Source organism: Colobus angolensis, unplaced genomic scaffold, assembly GCF_000951035.1.
Source record: "Colobus angolensis palliatus isolate OR3802 unplaced genomic scaffold, Cang.pa_1.0 Scaffold1, whole genome shotgun sequence".
Lineage (NCBI taxonomy): Eukaryota > Metazoa > Chordata > Mammalia > Primates > Cercopithecidae > Colobus > Colobus angolensis.
In genome coordinates this window covers 11,347,797-11,366,523 of record NW_012110918.1, presented here as the reverse complement: position 1 = coordinate 11,366,523, position 18,727 = coordinate 11,347,797, and the positions used below count along the sequence as shown (strand labels likewise).

The 18,727-nt window shown below is 60.4% G+C and overlaps 2 protein-coding genes across 4 annotated transcripts in view; one reads left to right on the top strand and one right to left on the bottom strand.

The window, feature by feature from the left end:
- The first annotated feature begins 1,594 nt into the window (after nucleotides 1-1,594).
- CASKIN2 (CASK interacting protein 2) lies at nucleotides 1,595-15,086 on the top strand. Of its 2 annotated transcripts, none has more exons than XM_011945267.1 (19): nucleotides 1,595-1,688; nucleotides 7,126-7,177; nucleotides 7,749-7,846; nucleotides 8,299-8,444; nucleotides 8,534-8,629; nucleotides 8,715-8,845; nucleotides 9,015-9,123; nucleotides 9,499-9,607; nucleotides 9,779-9,873; nucleotides 10,352-10,613; nucleotides 10,733-10,854; nucleotides 10,943-11,003; nucleotides 11,117-11,208; nucleotides 11,379-11,489; nucleotides 11,581-11,682; nucleotides 11,814-11,952; nucleotides 12,087-13,562; nucleotides 13,651-13,873; nucleotides 14,174-15,086. In XM_011945267.1, exons 1-19 carry the CDS (start codon nucleotides 1,595-1,597, stop codon nucleotides 14,262-14,264), a joined length of 3,609 nt encoding a protein of 1,202 aa, XP_011800657.1. In that variant the 3' UTR covers nucleotides 14,265-15,086. The 2 variants fall into 2 exon arrangements, with proteins under 2 accessions (XP_011800657.1, XP_011800724.1); XM_011945334.1 differs by lacking the exon at nucleotides 1,595-1,688 and adding an exon at nucleotides 5,369-5,688.
- A 172-nt stretch (nucleotides 15,087-15,258) lies between these two features.
- Nucleotides 15,259-18,727, bottom strand: part of KIAA0195 (KIAA0195 ortholog) — a 52,653-nt gene continuing 49,184 nt past the window's right edge. For both annotated transcript variants that reach the window (XM_011945148.1, XM_011945069.1), the window contains 8 exons: nucleotides 18,515-18,592; nucleotides 18,127-18,212; nucleotides 17,467-17,548; nucleotides 17,001-17,149; nucleotides 16,786-16,880; nucleotides 16,602-16,695; nucleotides 16,241-16,411; nucleotides 15,259-16,064 (listed from right to left, as the gene is read on the bottom strand). In XM_011945148.1, coding sequence (XP_011800538.1) covers nucleotides 15,992-16,064; nucleotides 16,241-16,411; nucleotides 16,602-16,695; nucleotides 16,786-16,880; nucleotides 17,001-17,149; nucleotides 17,467-17,548; nucleotides 18,127-18,212; nucleotides 18,515-18,592 — 828 coding nt within the window. In that variant the 3' untranslated portion in view covers nucleotides 15,259-15,991. The remainder of the gene's footprint in view (nucleotides 16,065-16,240; nucleotides 16,412-16,601; nucleotides 16,696-16,785; nucleotides 16,881-17,000; nucleotides 17,150-17,466; nucleotides 17,549-18,126; nucleotides 18,213-18,514; nucleotides 18,593-18,727) is intronic.

Sequence of the window (18,727 nt, the reverse complement as noted above, 5' to 3'; positions counted from 1 at the left end):
CGGCCGGGAGAGGTGAGGCTGCGGGGCCCGCGCTGGAGGTCAGTGCCCATGGGGGCGGGCGCAAACTAACTTTTCTTGCGGGATCGGCGGGCGCCTCCATCTCCTCGCTCCTTCCGTCCTCCTCGCGCCCCTTTTTCCATCCTCCGCGTTTATACCTCGGGCACTTGGCCCGCCCGGCTTCTCCCGCCGCTTTGTTCCCCAGTGGGCCTGGGCTGGGCTGGACTAGGGGGTTGCGCGGCGCTGGAGGGACATTCCGGGGGGCGGGGGAGCCAGCCCGACCCCAGGCACTGCCAAGGGCGTCCTCCGCCCGTGTCGGCCGCGGGCTCCGCGTGGGAGTGCCCCTGGGTTGGGCTTGGGACGTTTGGGGAGTGAGGGGTTCCCGGCCAGGGCCCCAGGCCTGCGCGGATCTCATGCCACAAGACTCTGGCAGTAAATTCGTGGCCACCGAGAAACTGACGTAAGCTTCTCTGCAGTGGAGTCCAGGGTCTGGGCTTCAGGTTCAGGCTTGGGGGGCTTGGGAGCCCAGTTTGTCAGCAGTGTCTGTCTGTTCTCTGCCCAGCTGCTCCTCCACCCGACACAAGGGGCGAGGACGGGTCAGCAACAGGTGCTGTGCAGCTTCCCTCTCTGGCAGGCAGAGCCCCCAGAAATGGGGGGCCAAAAGCACTTCATGCCCTCCATTCACAAAGAGCCCTAGGGCTAGGGCATCCAGCCATTAAAGTGAAGCCTTGAAGCCTCCGTAGGGAGGAATCTGGGGACTGGTGCCTTTGACAGGGAGTGACCCTTGCCCGCCTGCCTGTGCCTGACCCTCCCGGCCCCACCTCCTGGCCCGCCAGTTGTCTGTGGGTGTCGGTGCCTCGGGCTGTGGAGAACAGGCTGCTGGCCCGGCCTGCCCCAGTATGTCATGCTGCCAGGGCCCCTCCTGCCCAAGGTTGAGGTACTGCCAGGTGCCCTGGGGCCCCAGTGACTCAGCCTCCCCCTCCCAGAATGCCACCTCCCCCCCACCAATACTCCTCTCACGCACAGCAGCTTCCTCTGCACTTCGAGTGGCTCAGCTTCACCATCGACTCCGAGGGGAGCCGGGGTGGCTTGGGGGCTCCCTGGAGGTCTTGTTCTGCTCATCCTCTGCACTCCACTTCTGGGACCCTTGCAGGCTGTGGCCCAGCATTGGATAGAGGCCCTGTGCCTTTTCCTGACCCCTGAGACCAGTGCACCGCTGCTGCCTGAGGCCCAAGGGAATGCTGGCTGCTCTCTGGGTGGGCACTAGTGTTCCCCAGCCAAGCCTGGAAGATTGGTGTGCCCGGTCCCGGCCCATCCCGGAGCTGTCAGAAGCCACAAGCTGATATCCATCCAGATTGCCAGAGCCTCCACCCCTTCAGAGACTGGCTTGCCTTGGTGTGGTGGCAGTTCACGCAGCATCTTTGGGAATATCCCTCAGCACCTGACAAGGAGCCCGCTGCCTGGGATACCAGACTTGCTCCCCCGGAACCGGGAGCCCTCTGAGGGGCTGCGGCATGGCGTCCTGACGCCCCATCTTGGACCTGTTGCCTGCCTTTGCCCTGGACTCCTGAGCGCAGAGCTCAGCCCAGGAGCCAGGATGGGTCGTGAACAGGACCTCATCGTTGCTGTCAAGAATGGAGATGTGACCGGTGTGCAGAAACTGGTGGCAAAGGTCAAGGCCACAAAGACAAGTGAGTACTGGGTGGGACGAGCATCCCGCTGAGGCCCTCTGAGTGCTCAGTTCACAGAGGCTTGGGGGGTGGGGGTGGGTCACTGTGATCTGCATATTTGAGGAGGGTGGACTGTCTTGTTCTCAATAAGAAGTGCCTCTGTGTGAGACAGCCAGAGAGAAAGTTGGGTCCCCCTTGCTGTGTGTCCTTACGCAAGTCACTTAACCTGTCTGGGCTGCAGTTTCCTTGGCTGCAAAATGAGAGGGTTGAAGTACATTCATTCACATTGTTATTGAGTGCCTATTGTTTATCACCCAGGCTGGAGTACAGTGGCAGGATATCGGCTCACTGGAACCTCCGCCTTCTGGGTTCAAGCCATTCTCCTGCCTCAGCCTCCCCAGTAGCTGGGATTACAGGTGTGTGCAACCATACCCAGCTAATTTTTTAAAATATTTTTGGTAGAGATGGTGTTTCACCATGTTGACCAGACTGGTCTCGAACTCCAGACCTCAAGTGATCCACCCACCTAGGCCTCCCAAAGTGCTAGGATTACAGGCATGAGTCACCATGGCTGGCTCAGGCTCTGTTCTGAGCACTGACCATAGTAGTGAACAAAACAGACCTAAATTTCTGTCTTCATGGAGTTGCCTTCTAGCAGGTGGTCTTTGGAGACGTGAGGTTTCTGACAATGGGTTAGAGAAGACTGAATAGATAGAACTTCATCCCTACCCCCAACCTCAAGTGCATACATTCCAACCAGAGCATCTCTGTGTTTGTGTCTTAAGAGGATATCTATAAGATAGCTTTTTTTTTTTTTTTTTTTTTTGAGACAGAGCCTTGCTTTCTCACCCAGGCTGGAGAGCAGTGACATGATCTCAGCACACTGCAGCCTCTGCCTCCCGGGTTCAAGCGATTCTTCTGCCTCAGCCTCCTGAGTAGCTGGGATTACAGGCACCTGACACCACGCCTGGCTAATTTTTGTATTTTTACTAGAGACGGGGTTTCACTATCTTCGTCAGGCTGGTCTCGAACTCCTGACCTCAGGTGATCCACCCCCTTCAGCCTCCCAAAGTGCTAGGATTACAGGCGTGAACCACCGCACCAGGCCACAAGATAGCTTTTAAAAAGGGAGTTGTACTGCTTAAAGAAAGTTCAACACTCTCTAACAACTTGCTAAAGTTTCTCTTCCCCTGACATGTTTGCCCTGGGGTGGGGTGTGGCCAGAGCTCCTTTACTGGAAGTTTTCACCTAGCCTTGGGACCTGACTGGGCTGTGGGGGCTCCATGCACAAGTGGCCACACCTGAGCCCCATGTCTTGGGTCCCTCTGTGGTGCGACCCCCCACAGGGAGAATAGACATCTGGGCTTCAGGGAGAGCTCTCTGGGCTGTCCCGAGAGACCACTGGACTTGTCACCTTGAGATCCCAGATCAGCATGAACAGGAGGTGGTTCCTGCCACCAGACTGAGGCAGAGGAGTTCCCTGGATGGGAGGGTCTCCTCTGGAGTTCAGGGGCTCTAGCCCCAACATACACCTTGGCCCTGTGCACAGGAAGGAGTACCCCAGGCTACCTGAACACCTGGGTATGGGTGCCAGAGGAAGGGCCTTAACCTCATGCATCCACTGGCACACCGGGGCAGGAGATGCAGGGCCTGGAGAGGTGGAGCCATGGGATGGTCTTTGTGCCTAGGGAAGTGGACACAGGGTGGGTGCCACTGGGGAGGTGCTAAGGAGGTCCCAGGGGAGGGCCCTGAGGTCCAGCAGTGCAGCCACTCCCCTCCTCTGTCTCCTCTCTCACCTCTGTGTTGTTTTTGGCAACCTGCCCAGTGGGGCCTTGGTCAAGCTGCTGCTGGCCTCACAGCTCTGGGGCCTCAAAGTGAGGCCCTAGAGAGGGCAGGAGGGAGGGGTTTGAAGGCTGGTGGCGGGAACTGCAGAGCCAGACTCTTAGGCTCTGAGAAGGTCCCTTGTGCCCAGTGGGAAACGTCTGTGGGGAAGGAGGTCCCTTCCCTCAGTCCCAAAGGGGAGAATTCACCCTGCGCAGGCTGTAGGCGCAGGCACAGCATGACTGAGGCCTGGTATTCCTTGTGAGGCCCTGGCACTGTGCCTCCCCTCCCAGTCCTCTAAGAAGCTGGAGAGGCTGGTGACAAAAGTGAGATCACAAGGTGACATTGCAAACCTTATAGTCTATGAAATATTATAATTTCCTCGCTTGCCTGTGCGATAGGTATTTCAATATCCATGCTGTAGATAAGGAAAGTGATGCTCAGAGAGGGTTAGTGACTTGCCTAAAGTCACACAGCCATAGCATGGCAGAGCAGAGGCAAAGCTGCACTCTGTCCCCTGTGCTCCATACTCAGCTGCCCATCAGAATTACCTAGGGATTGTTCTGTTCTTTTCTTTTTAAAGAGATGGGGTCTCACTTTGGGAGGCTGAGGTGGGCAGATCACTTGACGTCAGCAGTTCGAGACCAGCCTGGGCAACATGGTGAAGCCCCGTCTCTACTAAAAATACAAAAATTAGCTCAGTGTGGTGGCGAATGCCTGTAGTCCCAGCTACTCTGGAGGATGAAGCAGGAGGATCGCTTTAACCTGGGAGGCAGAGGTTGCAGTGAGCTGAGATTGCACCACTGCACTCCAGCCTGGGCAACAGAGCAAGAGTCTGTCTCAAAAAAAAAAAAAAAAAAAAAAGATAGGGAAAAAGATGGGGTCTCGCTACGCTATGTTGCCCAGCCTTGAACTCCTAGGCTCTAGTCATCCTCCTGCCTCATCCTCCCACCTCAGACTCCTGAGTGGCTAGTACTACAGGCAGTGCCACCATGCTGGCCTAGGGATTGTTTCAAAAGTGCAGACTGGGCCAGCCATGATGGCACACACCTATAGTCCTGTTGGCCCTGTGCACAGGAAGGAATCCCCCAGGACTCCTAGTTAGCCTAGGAGTTTGAGACTGGCCTGGGCAACATAGTAAGATGCCATCTCTATAAAAAAATTAAGAAATGATCTGGGCATGGTGGCACACGCCTGTAGTCCTGCCTGTTCAGGAGGCTGAGGTGGGAGGATCACTTGAGTCGGGGAGGTCAAGGCTGCAGTGAGCCGAGATCGTGCCACTACATTCCAACCTGGGCAACAGAGCAAGACCCTATCTCAGAAAGTAATACATAAATAAAAATAAAAGTGTAGACTCATTGAACTCTCCTCAAAATCAGACTCATCACAGAGGGCCTGGGACTCTGTGAATCAGAAAGTTCTCCCAGTGATTCTGATGCAGTTGTCAGAAGTGAGGCTGAGGACTGTTGCTCCATATCACAAGAAGGCAAAGGAAACTGCTAAAAGGGAGTTGTCAGGGCTCCCCTTTTTCCTTCCGGGGGTTAGCTGGAGCTTTATAGCTATCCAGAGAGAACAGGGAGGCAGGAGATGCTCCCTCAGCCTCCTCCATTTGATACCGGGCAATTCCCTGCCCCCACGCAGGTCCTCTTCAGGGAGCAGGTGGCTGAGAGAAGAGGGGTACAGTTGCCCTGGCCCTGCTCCCCACCCCTCGCCGCACCACTCCCTTTTCTGAACAATCTCCTTCTTTGGCCAGAGGAAATGGGGTATGCTGGGGCGGCCAGCTGAGCTCATATCCTCTGCCCGGGAGCCTAAATCAGGAGCCACCCTTCCACCCCCAGCACCAGGCCCGGGAAGAAGGTTGTGCCGCAGGGGAAGTGCCTGGAGTCACTGCCAGGAACCGAGACCCTCTGCCCTCTCGCCAGGGTCCCCAGCCCGGTCACTCTGAACCTCTTCCCCACCGCCTTTCCGGCCATTGTTCTGAAAAGAACGGAGCCACCCAGCCTGGCCCTTGCCCTGTTCCTGTCCTGCCTGTCACATTGTCCTGCCCCTCCCTGGAGGGACTGTATCCCGCCACCCAGCTGCCTCATCCCAAACTGTCCAGGCTGTTGGAGGAGGAGGGCTAAGGGAAGCGTGGGCAGCTTGAAGGGTGCTCTGTGTCTCTTCCCTGCTGACCGCATTATCTCCACTGGGGCTCAGAGAGGTACTGTGACAGGCCAGGGTCACACAGCCAGAGTGAGCATTTGAACTGTGCGCTTCTGCTTCTAGAGCCTCTCTTCTTTCTACTGCCTCAAATGGTTCTGTATGACAAGGACTTTCCAAGGGGACTGGAGGAAAATGGAGGTCTGTGTTTCTTCCCAGTGGCCACAGCCCCTTTGGCGTTTTGTCCCTCCCTGGCTCTGTCCTTACCTTTGTGGCACAGTGTCCTTCAGCTTGGCCCTCAGTGTAGCTGTCCCCTCCCTCCCCGTGCCATGCTCCCCACTGCCAGGTTGGTCCCTCCCCTCCCTGTTGGAATGAAGCCCTGTCCTGCCCAGGCTACTGGGGTATTCGGGGGCCCACCAGAGCCTGGGGGGCAGGCCTGGGCCAGCACGCTTGGCACTCCGCCCGGCCTGGCCGAGCCAGGCCCTCTCCTTCCCTGCAGGGTGGGTTCTAGCAGGAGGCAGGGGCCGCCCATGACAGGCCTTCCTTCCCTCCCCAGCGCTTCAAGAACCACTCCCACCAGTTCCCTGGCTCTCACAGGGAGCACACCTGCCTGAACCCTGCCCCGAGACGGGGTGGCCCCAGCTCCTCTTGCCACCAACCTGCAGAGTCCTTGTCCAGGGCATGGACACCTCAGCTAAGACCCTGTAGGTGTGGAGTCAGCAGTAGCAGTGACTCCTGGGCAGTCTGAGCACCCATGGGGATCCCAATGGGGACAGTGCGGGCCCTGTGCCTGCTCTTGTTGGAGGACCATCACCCTAACATCGGGATGGTGTTGGCCAACACGTCAGAAGGGCTAGATGGTGAGAGCTCCTGTCTTTGCATATGACAAGGTCAGGCACTGTACTCACAGCCCCCGTGAGCAGGTTCTGATCAGCTCATTTCAAAGTTGAGGACACTGAACCTGGGAGGTTAAATGACTTGTCACAGTCACACAGCTGGCGCCTGGCAGAGCCAGTGTTGGGGAGAGGTCTTTCTAATGTCACCTTCCCTGGGGATGCCCCAGGACTGGGCATCGTGGCCCGCCCTTGAATACCTAGTGCCTCTTTCCTTCTCTCCCCCGGCCCCTCGGTCCAGTAGGACAACGTGACCAGCTGCCTGGCCCATTCAGGCAGGAATGCTAACCATGCACACCGTGGGCCTGTCCACTGAGGGCACATCGTGCCAGTCCCACCCCCCGCCCCCTTTGGCTCTATAAACAAGCGGGGCTGGGGCAAGGGGAAGCCAGCCCACTGCCGCAGCAGCATCCTGCCCTCACCGCCCTCACGCTGCTGGCCGGTGGGCCAGGGTGGGAAGCCACAGGGACGGGACGGGCGAAAGGCCATGGGGCAGGTGCTTTCCTGCATGCCAAGAGGTCAGCTGGGCTGTGACAGGCTGGGGGAGGGATGCTGGGTGAGGGCAGTCATCTGATGGCCCTGACACCTCCTGCTCTGACCCCCAGAGCTCCTGGGCTCCACAAAGAGGCTCAACGTGAACTACCAGGACGCTGACGGGTGAGTGGGAGCCCCGTCCCTCTGCAGAGCCCCGGGGGCGGGGCTGGAGGGAAAGACCCTGAGGCCCAGGGCCCCTTTCCCTCTCAAACTTGGCCCTGGAAGTGTATTTGCTGCGAGCTGTGGGTCCTGTCCCTGGGCTGGAGGGAGGGGCACCTGCCTGCCCGTGAAGTTAGCGCTGAGTGAGGGTAGGGGCCTTGGTGCCTCTCTGCGGGGCCTCCTGGGGTCAGATTCCTTCGGGGCCCCCTTTTCTCCCTGGAGGGTAGGAGCCCTCAGGCTTCTGCTCCCACGGCCCCCTCCCCTGGGCCAGCTGGAGGGGGGGGCGAGACAAACGGGCCTCTCAGCACAGACACTGAGCTCTTTCATGCTGTGGCTCAGCCAATGCGCTCCCACGGCAGGGCTGGCGGGGTGTGGGGGGGATCAGCCACTGCACTCCTACGGCAGGGCTGGCGGGGTTGTGGGGGGGTCAGCAACCCATCCCTGCCAGCCCCAGGATAGGTTTGGGTATGGAAGACCAGGATTTGGGGGTGGGGGCTGCCCACCAATACCCCAACTTTGTGTCCTCCCACACCAGATTCTCTGCCCTCCACCACGCTGCTTTGGGGGGCAGCCTGGAGCTCATAGCCTTGCTGCTAGAGGCTCAGGCCACTGTTGACATCAAGGACAGCAATGGTGAGACCCCCATGTGCCCCGACCCCCACTCCAGGCAGATAGGGGCCCTACCCAGACCCTCGGACCAGAGCTTGCTCCCATGACAACGTAGCAATGCTAATAGTTGTTAGCACAGCATCTCTGGGCTTGCAAGTGGCTTTTCCCTGTTTAATCTTCACAGCCTTCTTGCGCAGGGGAGTGGTACTAACATCCCATTATTCAGATGAGTAGGTTGAGGCTCAGCGAGGTTTTGCTGCTGTCCTGGGGTCATCATGATCCGTGGCGGGCACAGCAGGACTCTGGCTTCAGCCTTGTCAAGCCGGACCTCTTCCTAACCACACCTGGATGGAGCCAGCATTGCATCCCCTTGGGCTCTGCCCTCCCAGCTGGGCTGGCTCCATCCTCTGCTCAGTTCCTCTCCACCCCCAAGGCTCATCCCAGGACCTCCCTCAGAATCGCTTTCCTCCTGCCAGGCATGCGCCCGCTGCACTACGCAGCCTGGCAGGGCCGGCTGGAGCCTGTGAGGCTGCTGCTGCGTGCCTCTGCGGCCGTCAATGCCGCCTCGCTGGACGGACAGATCCCCCTTCACCTGGCCGCGCAGTATGGACACTATGAGGTGGTACGTGAGGCTGCCCACAGGGGCGTGGCGTGGGACGGGGTGGGGTGCCAGACAGGCCAGGCCCCCTAACTTGGCTCCCCCGACCCCAGTCAGAAATGCTCCTCCAACATCAGTCCAACCCATGCCTGGTCAACAAGGCCAAGAAGACACCCCTGGACCTGGCCTGTGAATTTGGCCGACTCAAGGTGAGGCCCGCAGCCTTGGGGTGCTGGGTCCTGGACGTCTACAGGGTCTCAGGAGGAGGCTCTAACTGGGCACTGGGTGCTGCAGGTGGCCCAGCTGCTACTGAACAGCCACTTATGTGTGGCACTGCTGGAGGGCGAGGCCAAGGACCCTTGTGACCCCAACTATACCACGCCCCTGCACTTGGCTGCCAAGAATGGCCACAGAGAAGTCATCAGGTACTCTTGGGGTCCCCCCGCTTCCTCTTCACCTGCCTGCGGGACAGTTGGTGCCCCTCAGTGCCCTCCCCTGCTGCCCTCATCCCCCGGGCTCTCCATCTCCCAGGCCCCCAGCAGTCAGCACCCCCTCCTGCCCCACCTCCCCCGTGACTCCCCTTGTCCACTGCAGGCAGCTCCTGAGAGCTGGGATCGAGATCAACCGCCAGACCAAGACGGGTACGGCGCTCCACGAGGCCGCACTGTATGGCAAGACCGAGGTGGTGCGGCTGCTCCTGGAGGTGGGTGTGGGCCCCTGCTCCCTCGCAGGTGTCCATGGAGCCTCTGCCCTGTGCCCCAACTGGGCTGGGGAGGTACGGGACAGAGGACCCCAGCATGGTTTTTGCATTGGCATCAGGGAAGAGGCCTGACTTCCTTCTGAATGGTGCCGAGGCAGTGCGGATGGATCGGGGGCAGACCAACCTGATTGGCACCCCAGATGTGCCTCTTACTAGCCGAGTGAACTTGAGCTTGTCCTTGACTGAGTCCCTGAGCTTCTATTTCCTCATGTGTAAAATCTGAAAATGATAATAGTACCTATGTCCCGGGTAGCTGAGAGAATCGAGTGAGGGGTGTCAAAGTGCCCAGTGTGTGCTCATGCGACGCTGTGCACCCAGGGAGGTGTGGACGTGAACATCCGGAATACGTATAACCAGACGGCACTGGACATAGTGAATCAGTTCACCACCTCCCAGGCCAGCCGGGAAATCAAGCAGCTACTGCGGGGTGAGTGCGGGGGAGGATACCCTGCCTAGGAGGGCCTGGAGCTGCTCAAGTAGGTACCAGGATGTGGAGGGGGAGTGGACGTCCCTGGGGGAGGGTTGTCAAGGGGATGAGGGGTGGAAAGATGCCCTAAGGACCCTTAGATGACACCTGTCCCCTGCCCCATTCTCTTAGAGGCCTCAGGGATCCTGAAGGTCCGAGCACTCAAGGATTTCTGGAACCTCCATGATCCCACTGCTCTCAATGTCCGGGCAGGGGATGTCATCACGGTGAGGGACCCCAAGCAGGCATTGCAAATACAAATGATTGCTGTTACTTATTTGGGTACCCGCTATGTTACCAGGTTCTGATCTGAGGTCTCTATACGTACCCTCATTTAATTCTTCCCAAAGCCAGGGAAGGCAGTGCTATTAGCATTTCTTCTTTAGCGATGACAAAATTGAGAATTAAACAAAATAAAATCAAGAGAAATTAAAGAGACTTGGCCAAGGTCACACAGCTAGCAAGTAGTGGAGCTGGGATCTGACCACAGGCTGCCACTGGGGCTTGCCCTGGAGGCACCGGAGAGATTGAGCTGGCTGCTGGCAGCAGGGGTGGAACTTGGGCCAGTGTGGGCATCAGAGGCCAACACCTCAGGGGTAGAGGAAGAGCTGGACCAGGGTTGCCGGACCGCAGCTGTAGGGACAACTGTTTGCCACTTGCCTGGTGCTGGGAGTGACCGTCCCCACTCCCCACCCCTGGCCACAGGTGCTGGAACAGCATCCCGACGGCCGCTGGAAGGGCCACATCCACGAGAGCCAGAAGGGCACAGACCGCATAGGCTACTTCCCCCCAGGCATTGTCGAGGTGGTCAGCAAGCGGGTGGGCATCCCTGCAGCCCGCCTCCCCTCCGCACCCGCCCCCCTGCGCCCAGGCTTCTCCCGAACACCACAGCCTCCTGCCGAAGAACCCCCGCACCCTCTTACCTACAGCCAGCTCCCTCGGGTGGGCCTCAGCCCAGACAGCCCAGGTACCTGCTCCCGGGGGGCAGTGCTGGGCACTGTGTGGGCATGTGGCCTGGGCAAGCTGCCAGTCAGCTGTCGGCAGCATCCCTTGGGGCTCTGACCCTTTGGCTTCTGCCCCCCACAGCAGGTGACAGGAATAGCGTGGGCAGCGAGGGCAGCGTGGGCAGCATCCGCAGTGCCGGCAGCGGGCAGAGCTCTGAGGGCACTAACGGCCACGGCCCTGGCCTCCTGATTGAGAACGCCCAGGTAGGATGGTGGGGTCATGGACCAGGGCAGGGCTCACCCCCCACTGCCAGTTCCCCAAATGCTGAGTCGGCTCCTGCCCTGTCTCCAGCCACTGCCCTCAGCCGGAGAGGACCAGGTGCTGTCAGGACTCCACCCACCGTCCCCGGCAGGTAGGAAGGGTCAGGGGACCTGGGTTGGCTAGGAGAGGTGCAGGTAAGGAGGCCGAGGGTAGGCACCCCTTCCTCCTGCCACTTCTCCATTCCATTTTTCTCTTTCCTTGAAGACAACCTGAGCCACCACCCTCTGACCAACTGCCGCTCTGGGGAGCAGATCTTCACCCAGGACGTGCGGCCAGAGCAGCTGCTGGAGGGGAAGGTGTGACCTCCATTGGGGTGCACTGTGGGCCTTGGGGTGGGTAGGGCAGGGGAGATGCAAGGGCCTCTGTATGGACTGAAGCCCCACTCAGGCAGGCCCTGAGCCCCTGGTGGGGGCCGGGGCCTTGGTCCAGCTCCTGCTAATCCTGCCGCCTTCCCCCACCCTTGCAGGACGCGCAGGCCATTCATAACTGGCTAAGCGAGTTCCAGCTGGAGGGCTACACTGCCCACTTTCTGCAGGCCGGCTATGATGTGCCTACCATCAGCCGCATGACGCCTGAGGTGGGTGCTGCATCTGGGAAGCAGTGCCCAGTGGGCAGGGGAGGGCCCAGCAGGCAGGGGAGGGGCCTGATGGCCAGACTCTGTGTGGCAGGACCTGACGGCCATCGGGGTCACCAAGCCTGGGCACAGGAAGAAGATCGCCTCCGAGATCGCTCAGCTCAGCATCGCCGAGTGGCTGCCCAGCTACATCCCAGTGAGCCATCAAGGGTGACTGGGGAGTGGGGCATGTGCTGTCACCCTCAGCTGTGGCTTTGCGGTGCCTTTTCCCCTCTGGCTGGGGGCGGAGGCTGGCTGGGAGCTGTTCTGAGGACGGTGCTCTTCCAGACGGACCTGCTGGAGTGGCTGTGTGCACTGGGGCTGCCACAGTACCACAAGCAGCTGGTGAGCAGTGGCTACGACTCCATGGGGCTGGTGGCCGACCTCACCTGGGAGGAGCTGCAGGAGATTGGGGTCAACAAGCTCGGTAAGGACCGCCCTGAGGCCCGGCTGGGCCCCCACCTGCCTCCGGGGTCTCCAAGAGGAGAGAGAATGGGACCCAGCGGTGACCAGGACAACCCCAGCCCCAGCTAACCTTGCCACTTCCGTCCCCCATGTCAGGGCATCAGAAGAAGCTCATGCTGGGGGTGAAGCGACTGGCAGAGCTTCGGCGGGGCCTGCTGCAGGGGGAGGCCCTCAGCGAAGGCGGGCGCCGGCTGGCCAAGGGTCCGGAGCTGATGGCCATCGAGGGGCTGGAGAACGGGGAAGGCCCAGCTACGACTGGCCCACGGCTCCTCACCTTCCAGGGCAGCGAACTAAGCCCAGAGCTACAAGCGGCCATGGCAGGGGGTGGCCCTGAACCACTCCCCCTCCCACCTGCCCGCTCTCCCAGCCAGGAGAGCATCGGGGCACGCTCACGGGGGTCTGGCCACTCACAGGAACCGCCTGCCCCACAGCCCAGCGGTGGAGATCCCAGCAACCCCCAGGAGAGGAACCTTCCAGAGGGCACAGAGCGGCCCCCTAAGCTTTGTTCCTCACTTCATGGCCAAGGACCCCCACCCTATGTTTTTATGTACCCCCAGGGCTCACCCTCCAGCCCGGCCCCAGGGCCACCTCCTGGTGCACCCTGGGCCTTCTCCTATTTGGCCGGGCCCCCTGCCACTCCCCCAGACCCGCCTCGACCTAAACGCCGGTCCCACAGCCTAAGCCGCCCTGGCCCCACGGAGGGGGATGCTGAAGGGGAGGCTGAAGGGCCGGTGGGCAGCGCCCTGGGCAGTTATGCTACCCTTACCCGGCGGCCAGGACGCAGCACCCTTGTCCGGACCAGCCCTAGCGTGACCCCAACTCCAGCTCGGGGGACTCCTCGCAGCCAGTCCTTCGCCCTGCGGGCCCGGCGCAAAGGCCCCCCGCCCCCACCCCCCAAGCGCCTCAGCTCCGTCTCTGGCCCCAGCCCGGAGCCACCTCCACTAGATGGGAGCCCAGGGCCCAAGGAAGGGGCCATGGGGCCCCGAAGGCGAACGCTGAGTGAACCCGCTGGCCCCTCAGAGCCCACTGGCCCACCTGCCCCGGCTGGGCCTGCATCTGACACAGAGGAGGAGGAGCCGAGCCCCGAGGGGATGCCCCCATCTCGGGGCAGCTCCGGGGAAGGGCTGCCGTTTGCAGAGGAAGGGAACCTGACCATCAAACAGCGCCCGAAGCCCGCTGGCCCCCCGCCCCGAGAGACACCCGTGCCCCCTGGCCTTGATTTCAACCTCACGGAATCGGACACTGTTAAGCGGAGGCCCAAGTGCCGTGAGAGAGAGCCGCTGCAGACCGCACTGCTGGCCTTCGGAGTGGCCAGTGCCACGCCTGACTCTGCTGCCCCCCTGCCTTCCCCAACTCCTGGCGAGTCTCCTTTAGCTTCTAGCCCTCCCCAGCCCGAGTCCAGCAGCCTTCCAGCCCAAGGAGTTCCAACCCCCCTTGCTCCCAGCCCCGCCACGCAGCCTCCGGTGCCACCCTGCGCAGGGCCAGGTCTGGAAAGCTCAGCTGCTAGTCGGTGGAATGGGGAGACAGAACTCCCGGCTGCCCCTGCCGCCCTCCTCAAGGTGCCCGGAGCAGGTAAGAGGGGAGGCCTGTGGGAGAGGCACTGCTGGCAGGGTTATGTCTGGCTCAGCCAAGTCCCAGGCCAACCATTTTGTCTCTGCAGGAACAGCCCCCAAGCCTGTGTCGGTGGCCTGCACCCAGCTGGCATTTTCTGGCCCTAAGCTAGCGTCCCGGCTCGGCCCCCGCCCGGTGCCTCCTCCACGGCCTGAGAGCACTGGGACTGTGGGCCCAGGCCAGGCCCAGCAGAGACTAGAGCAGACCAGCTCGTCCCTGGCAGCTGCACTGAGAGCCGCAGAGAAGAGCATTGGCACAGAGGAGCAAGAGGGGTGAGGGGGGCCGGATGGGGAGGGAGAGAAGGCTGTGGAGAAACGGCGCTCCCTGCATCCTCTGCCCAGGGGCCATGGGGATGTTGGAGGGGACACTGCAGGCACTAATGGGATAAGAGGCCAGGTGTTGGACTCACCCAGATAAGGGAATCCTGGTGGCTGCCATTTAAGAGGCACATGAGCCTGGCCAGTCCCTTGCCTCTCTGAGCCTCTGGGAGCTATGACAGCTCCCTGCGCCAGGGCCAGTGGGGTACGTACGGGCCAGTGGCTGATCTGACCGCATCCTTCCCCTTGCTGCAGTGCCCCCAGCGCCTCCGCCAAGCATATTCTGGATGACATCAGCACCATGTTCGATGCCCTGGCTGACCAGCTGGACGCCATGCTGGACTGAGCCCGCCAGCAGTGCCCACTGCGACCTGCCGAAGTCCACTGCCTTTGCCCCAGCACAAAAGAGGCCCCTGCCACCCTAGGGATGGGCCAAAGGCTGGTCAGGCTGAAGTGCCCCTCCTAGCAGGGCCCCTTCCCACTCCAAGCCAGCGGCTGTGGGCACCGCAGCTCTTGTGGGGCAGCCCAGCTTCTCAGAACCTGACTAGCGAGGGGCCTCCGCTGCATCTCAGCCAAGCCCCTCCCAGGGTGATCTGACCGACAGCCCTGCTCCTGGACAGGGACCCTGGTAAGAGCTCTCTCCTCAGGGAGGAAGCCGGGGTGGGGCTCGGGGGGTGCTTTCTCTGCACCCCCCAGCCTGTGTCCCAAGTTGTTGTGCCAAGGGAATGCCTCTTGCCACCCACCATCCTGCCCAGGCCCTGAGAGGCTGGAGGAGGCATGTGCCTGGCCGGGCCCCCTCTCCGTAGGTGTACAGAGGACATGTAAATACACAACGGTGGTGCCCGGGCAGCTCCTGCCCCCGCCTTCCCTCAGTGGCAGGGCTAGCAGGGTTGGGAGGCAGTGGGCTTAACAGATCCCACAAGTCCTAACTTTTCAATTGTAAATGTTATTTTTTAAGCAGAGAGAAATGCATATATTTTAAATGGAATTTATTCTATCTATTAACTGCCTGAGAGGACACAATGGGGGAGGGGCTTCGGACCATAGCAGGAGCCCCCGCTGCCCACCTGAGGGCAGGGAGAGCCTGACCCCGTTGGCCCAGGCCCTGGCTCTGTAACCATTAACCTCTTACCCCAACTAACACCAATGAAAACACCATTCCACGTGACTGGGCTGTGTGTTTGCATCTGTGACATGGGGACCCCTGACCCCAGGGGTCTCACCTGAGCCAGACCTGAGGGACCCACCAGCGTAGATGGAGGAAGGCTGAGGCCTCCCTTTGCCAGCCACTGCCATGGGTGGGCAGACCCTGCAGTGGCCTTACAGACCAGCCACAGGTGTTTCTTAGCAATTGACACATTTTAATACAAACCAGTCTACATTCATTCCTAAAAGGCTCATTTCCAGTAAAAAATATACACCAGTAGAAACTTCTCCCAGAACTGGGGCAGAGGCTGAGGAGACCTGGGCCAGATTCCCCGAGACTGACAGCCAGCCAGCTTGAGCCAGGCACAGGAAGAGGCTCCAGGGCGAAGCAGGGCCCTGCTCCGTCTTCAGGTTCAGGCGGGAGACTCCCCCGCAGAGGGAGGGAGGGGAGGCACTCGGGGCCACATCCAGGCAAGCACCACCACCCTGCCCTCCACGGCAGCCTTGGGAGTTGGACGTATTGGCCAAGGCTGCTGCTGTTGCTTCTCCAAAGAAGGTTCGCTTCAAGGCCGTGTCCAGGGACCCACAAGCAGAGGCACTGGGGGGCAAGGGATCCCCAAGAGGGCAGCCCACAGGTGAGGGGGTTGAGGGCCCCTCTAGGGAGCGCCTGAGGCCATACATTCAAGAGTGTCCCTGGTGAGGCCCAGAGAAGAGCCAGGACTGGCCAAGGGCCCAGGCCGTCAGCTCCTCCACAGTGAGCCCCAGGGCCCAGGAAGACAGCGGGGTCTGACACGGGGAGCCGGGCTTCCAGTGCCACGGGTGCAGGAGCAAACCCGGAAACATTCATGATACCAACTCCCCTGTTGAGAAATGGGTCTGGCTTTAGCCCCAGGGATGGGGGCAACTGCGGCCGCCACAGCCAGTGGCTCAGAAGGGAGAGTTCATGCCCAGCTTAGTTTCAAACTGCAGCTTCTGTCGCTTCTGGTAGCGGACTCGGACCCTGGTGGGGCAGGAGATTAAAGTACAGGTTGGCAATGATCCTTAGACCGGGGGCCAGGGCAGGACAACAGAGAAGGGAGGGATGGGCAGCGGAAAGGTGGGGGAGTGTCACCAAGGGAGTGACTGGTTTAGGGAACATGCCTGAGCCCAGAGGGAGGCGCCCTGCTGACAGCTCACCGAATCTCATGTAGCTTCACAATCTCATTGGTCACCACCACAAGGACCAGGGACAGGCAGCCCAGGAGCCATGTCAGCAAGGGCACATCCTCCAGGCCAAAGTGGACATGGCTGTCCCTGTGCGTCCACAGCTGCAGGTCCACGGCCGTCTGGACCACCTGACCCAGCAGCCTGCGGGAGGTGGCGGCCCCGTGTGAGCCCTGACGCTGCCTGCTTCCTTCCCTGCTCTTCCCGGTACAGCAGTTAGCTCAGGCAGGGCACAGTTAAACCTCTGGCCCCGGTCCCGCCCTCCAATCCTAGCCCTGCAGAAGCCCCTCTCCTCCCCAGCCCACACTCTGCCCTCCATCCTAGCAATACTCACACCACAGGCACTGTCACGGCCCACCAGAGGTTGGTCAAGGGGCTCTTTCTCCACAGGGGCTTGGTGCGATGCACATGGGTGATGGAAATGAAGACTGGGGAAAGTGGGGCGATGTGGGGGTCAGAATTCCACAGTGGGGCTCCTCTCCCACCATCATCTGCGCCCTCCCAGGGAGCCCTCTCACCAGTGTGCAGAACAATCAGGGCGGCCGTGAGCTTCTGGGCCGACAGCAGTCCGTTGGCAAAGTCCTCAAACCAGGCTGGAGCCCTGTCGTCGTTGCTGCCAAAGTGAGGCATGGGCTCAGCCCCTCTGGGGCCTCAGGGAGGTAGGCTGGGGTGGGGAGGGAGGAAGCCTTGAGGTGAGGCAGGCGGTGGGTGGATCTCTGGGGCTGGGACCCACCTGGGCAGCATGATGGAGGAGCAGTTGGTGAGGTTGTGGGCCCGGGAGCTGTCACAGAAGCTCTGCAGTGTGAAGCCAAAGCAGATGAGGCACGAGCTGATGGTGAGGCTGAACTTGAGCAGGAAGCAGAGCAGGAAGTAGTGCTGGGTCTGCCGGGGAACAAGGCCAGTCACTCCTGGGGCGCACAGCCCCTCTGCCGGCTGCTCCTAGCTCTTCCACGTACTCAACAGGCTCTTAGTAAATGGTCAGGCCTAGGGTATAGGGAGCTCACGCCCCAGCAAGGGTCTTTCCCAGCTCTGTGCCGCCACCTCCTCTTTGATCTGGGGGAAGACTAGGAACCAAGTGCCAGCTTCCCAGTTCTGCTGAAGTCTCCCATCCAGAGCCTTCCAGATTAGCCCCTCTCTCCTCCCCCAACCCTGTCCCTTCCATGCCCACTTGCAAGGCTCACAGGGTCTGCTTCGCTTACCTTCTTGGGAATGGACTGGAGGTTTTTCCCTGTTGCCATAGACATGATGGAGCTATGGGGGGGCTTCCCCAGCAGAGAGATGCTGAAAAGCAGAGATCACATAGAGGGATGGTGACAATGACCCTCTGTCCCTCAATTCTCACAGAGGGAGCCTCTAGGGAGTCTTGCGTGTGAGGTCGAGTCTGGCGAGGGGATGGAGTAAAACAAAGGCTGGGCGGCAGTGGCTCACACCTGTAATCCCAGCACTTTGGGAGGCCGAGACGGGCAGATCATTTGAGGTCAGGAGTTCAAAACCAGCCTGGCCAACATGGCAAAACCCCAACTCTACTAAAAATACAAAAATTAACCAGGCGTGGTAGTGGGCACCTATAATCCCAGCTACTCAGGAGGCTGAGGCAGGAGAATCACTTGAGCCTGGGAGGCGGAGGTTGCAATGAGCAGAGATTGTACCATTGCACTCCAGCCTGGGTGACAGAGTGAGATTCCATCTCAACAACAACAACAACAAAAAAAAGACAAAGGGGGTTCCCTCCATGCCTCCTGCACCAGAGGAGGTGAGCCCTGAGCAGTTCCAGAAGCTTGGGCTCCTAGGGCTGCACAGTGACATCCAGACACCTTCAGCTTGGGCTTGGGGGGTGGGGAAGCTGCATGGCATCTCACCTGAGCAGAGGGTAGCAAAAGCAGGACAGCCACAGGATGTCAGTGGTACTCAGGAGTGGCGGCAGCTGGACCAGGCAAGAAAGGAACTAAACCAGGAAAGAAGCCAAGAGCCACAGTTCGATTCAGGCAAATAATAAGGGCACAGGAGCCCCCGAGCTCCCTTGCCCCAGGCCCAGATAGATGCTCACATCCTGTCAGAGGGAAGTGGGGCCGGAGGGAATACTGTTCTGCCAGTGAGTGTCATCTCCAAAAGCCTAGGGGCTTCACAGGGCTCTGGGGGCGCCTTGACTGTACTGCTACCCCCAGCCTCCCTCCTCAGATGTTCAGCTGGCCCCTGAGTGAAGGGGCGAGTGGCACGGGGGTGATGCCTGTGCGGGCCCCACCTCACCTGGATGACCACGAGAGTCAGCTGACACTGCAGCAGGAAGAGGAAGCACTTACGGATGCCATAGGTGGCGTGCCGAGCCTAGGGACCAAGAGGGACAGATGATGGCTGGGTCTGCCTGTCCTCTCCCAGGCCCAACAGGTGACACACTTCAGCCAAGAGCCAGACTCCCAGGATGCTTTTATGAGGGGGGCAGAGGCGAATGTTACTGCCTGG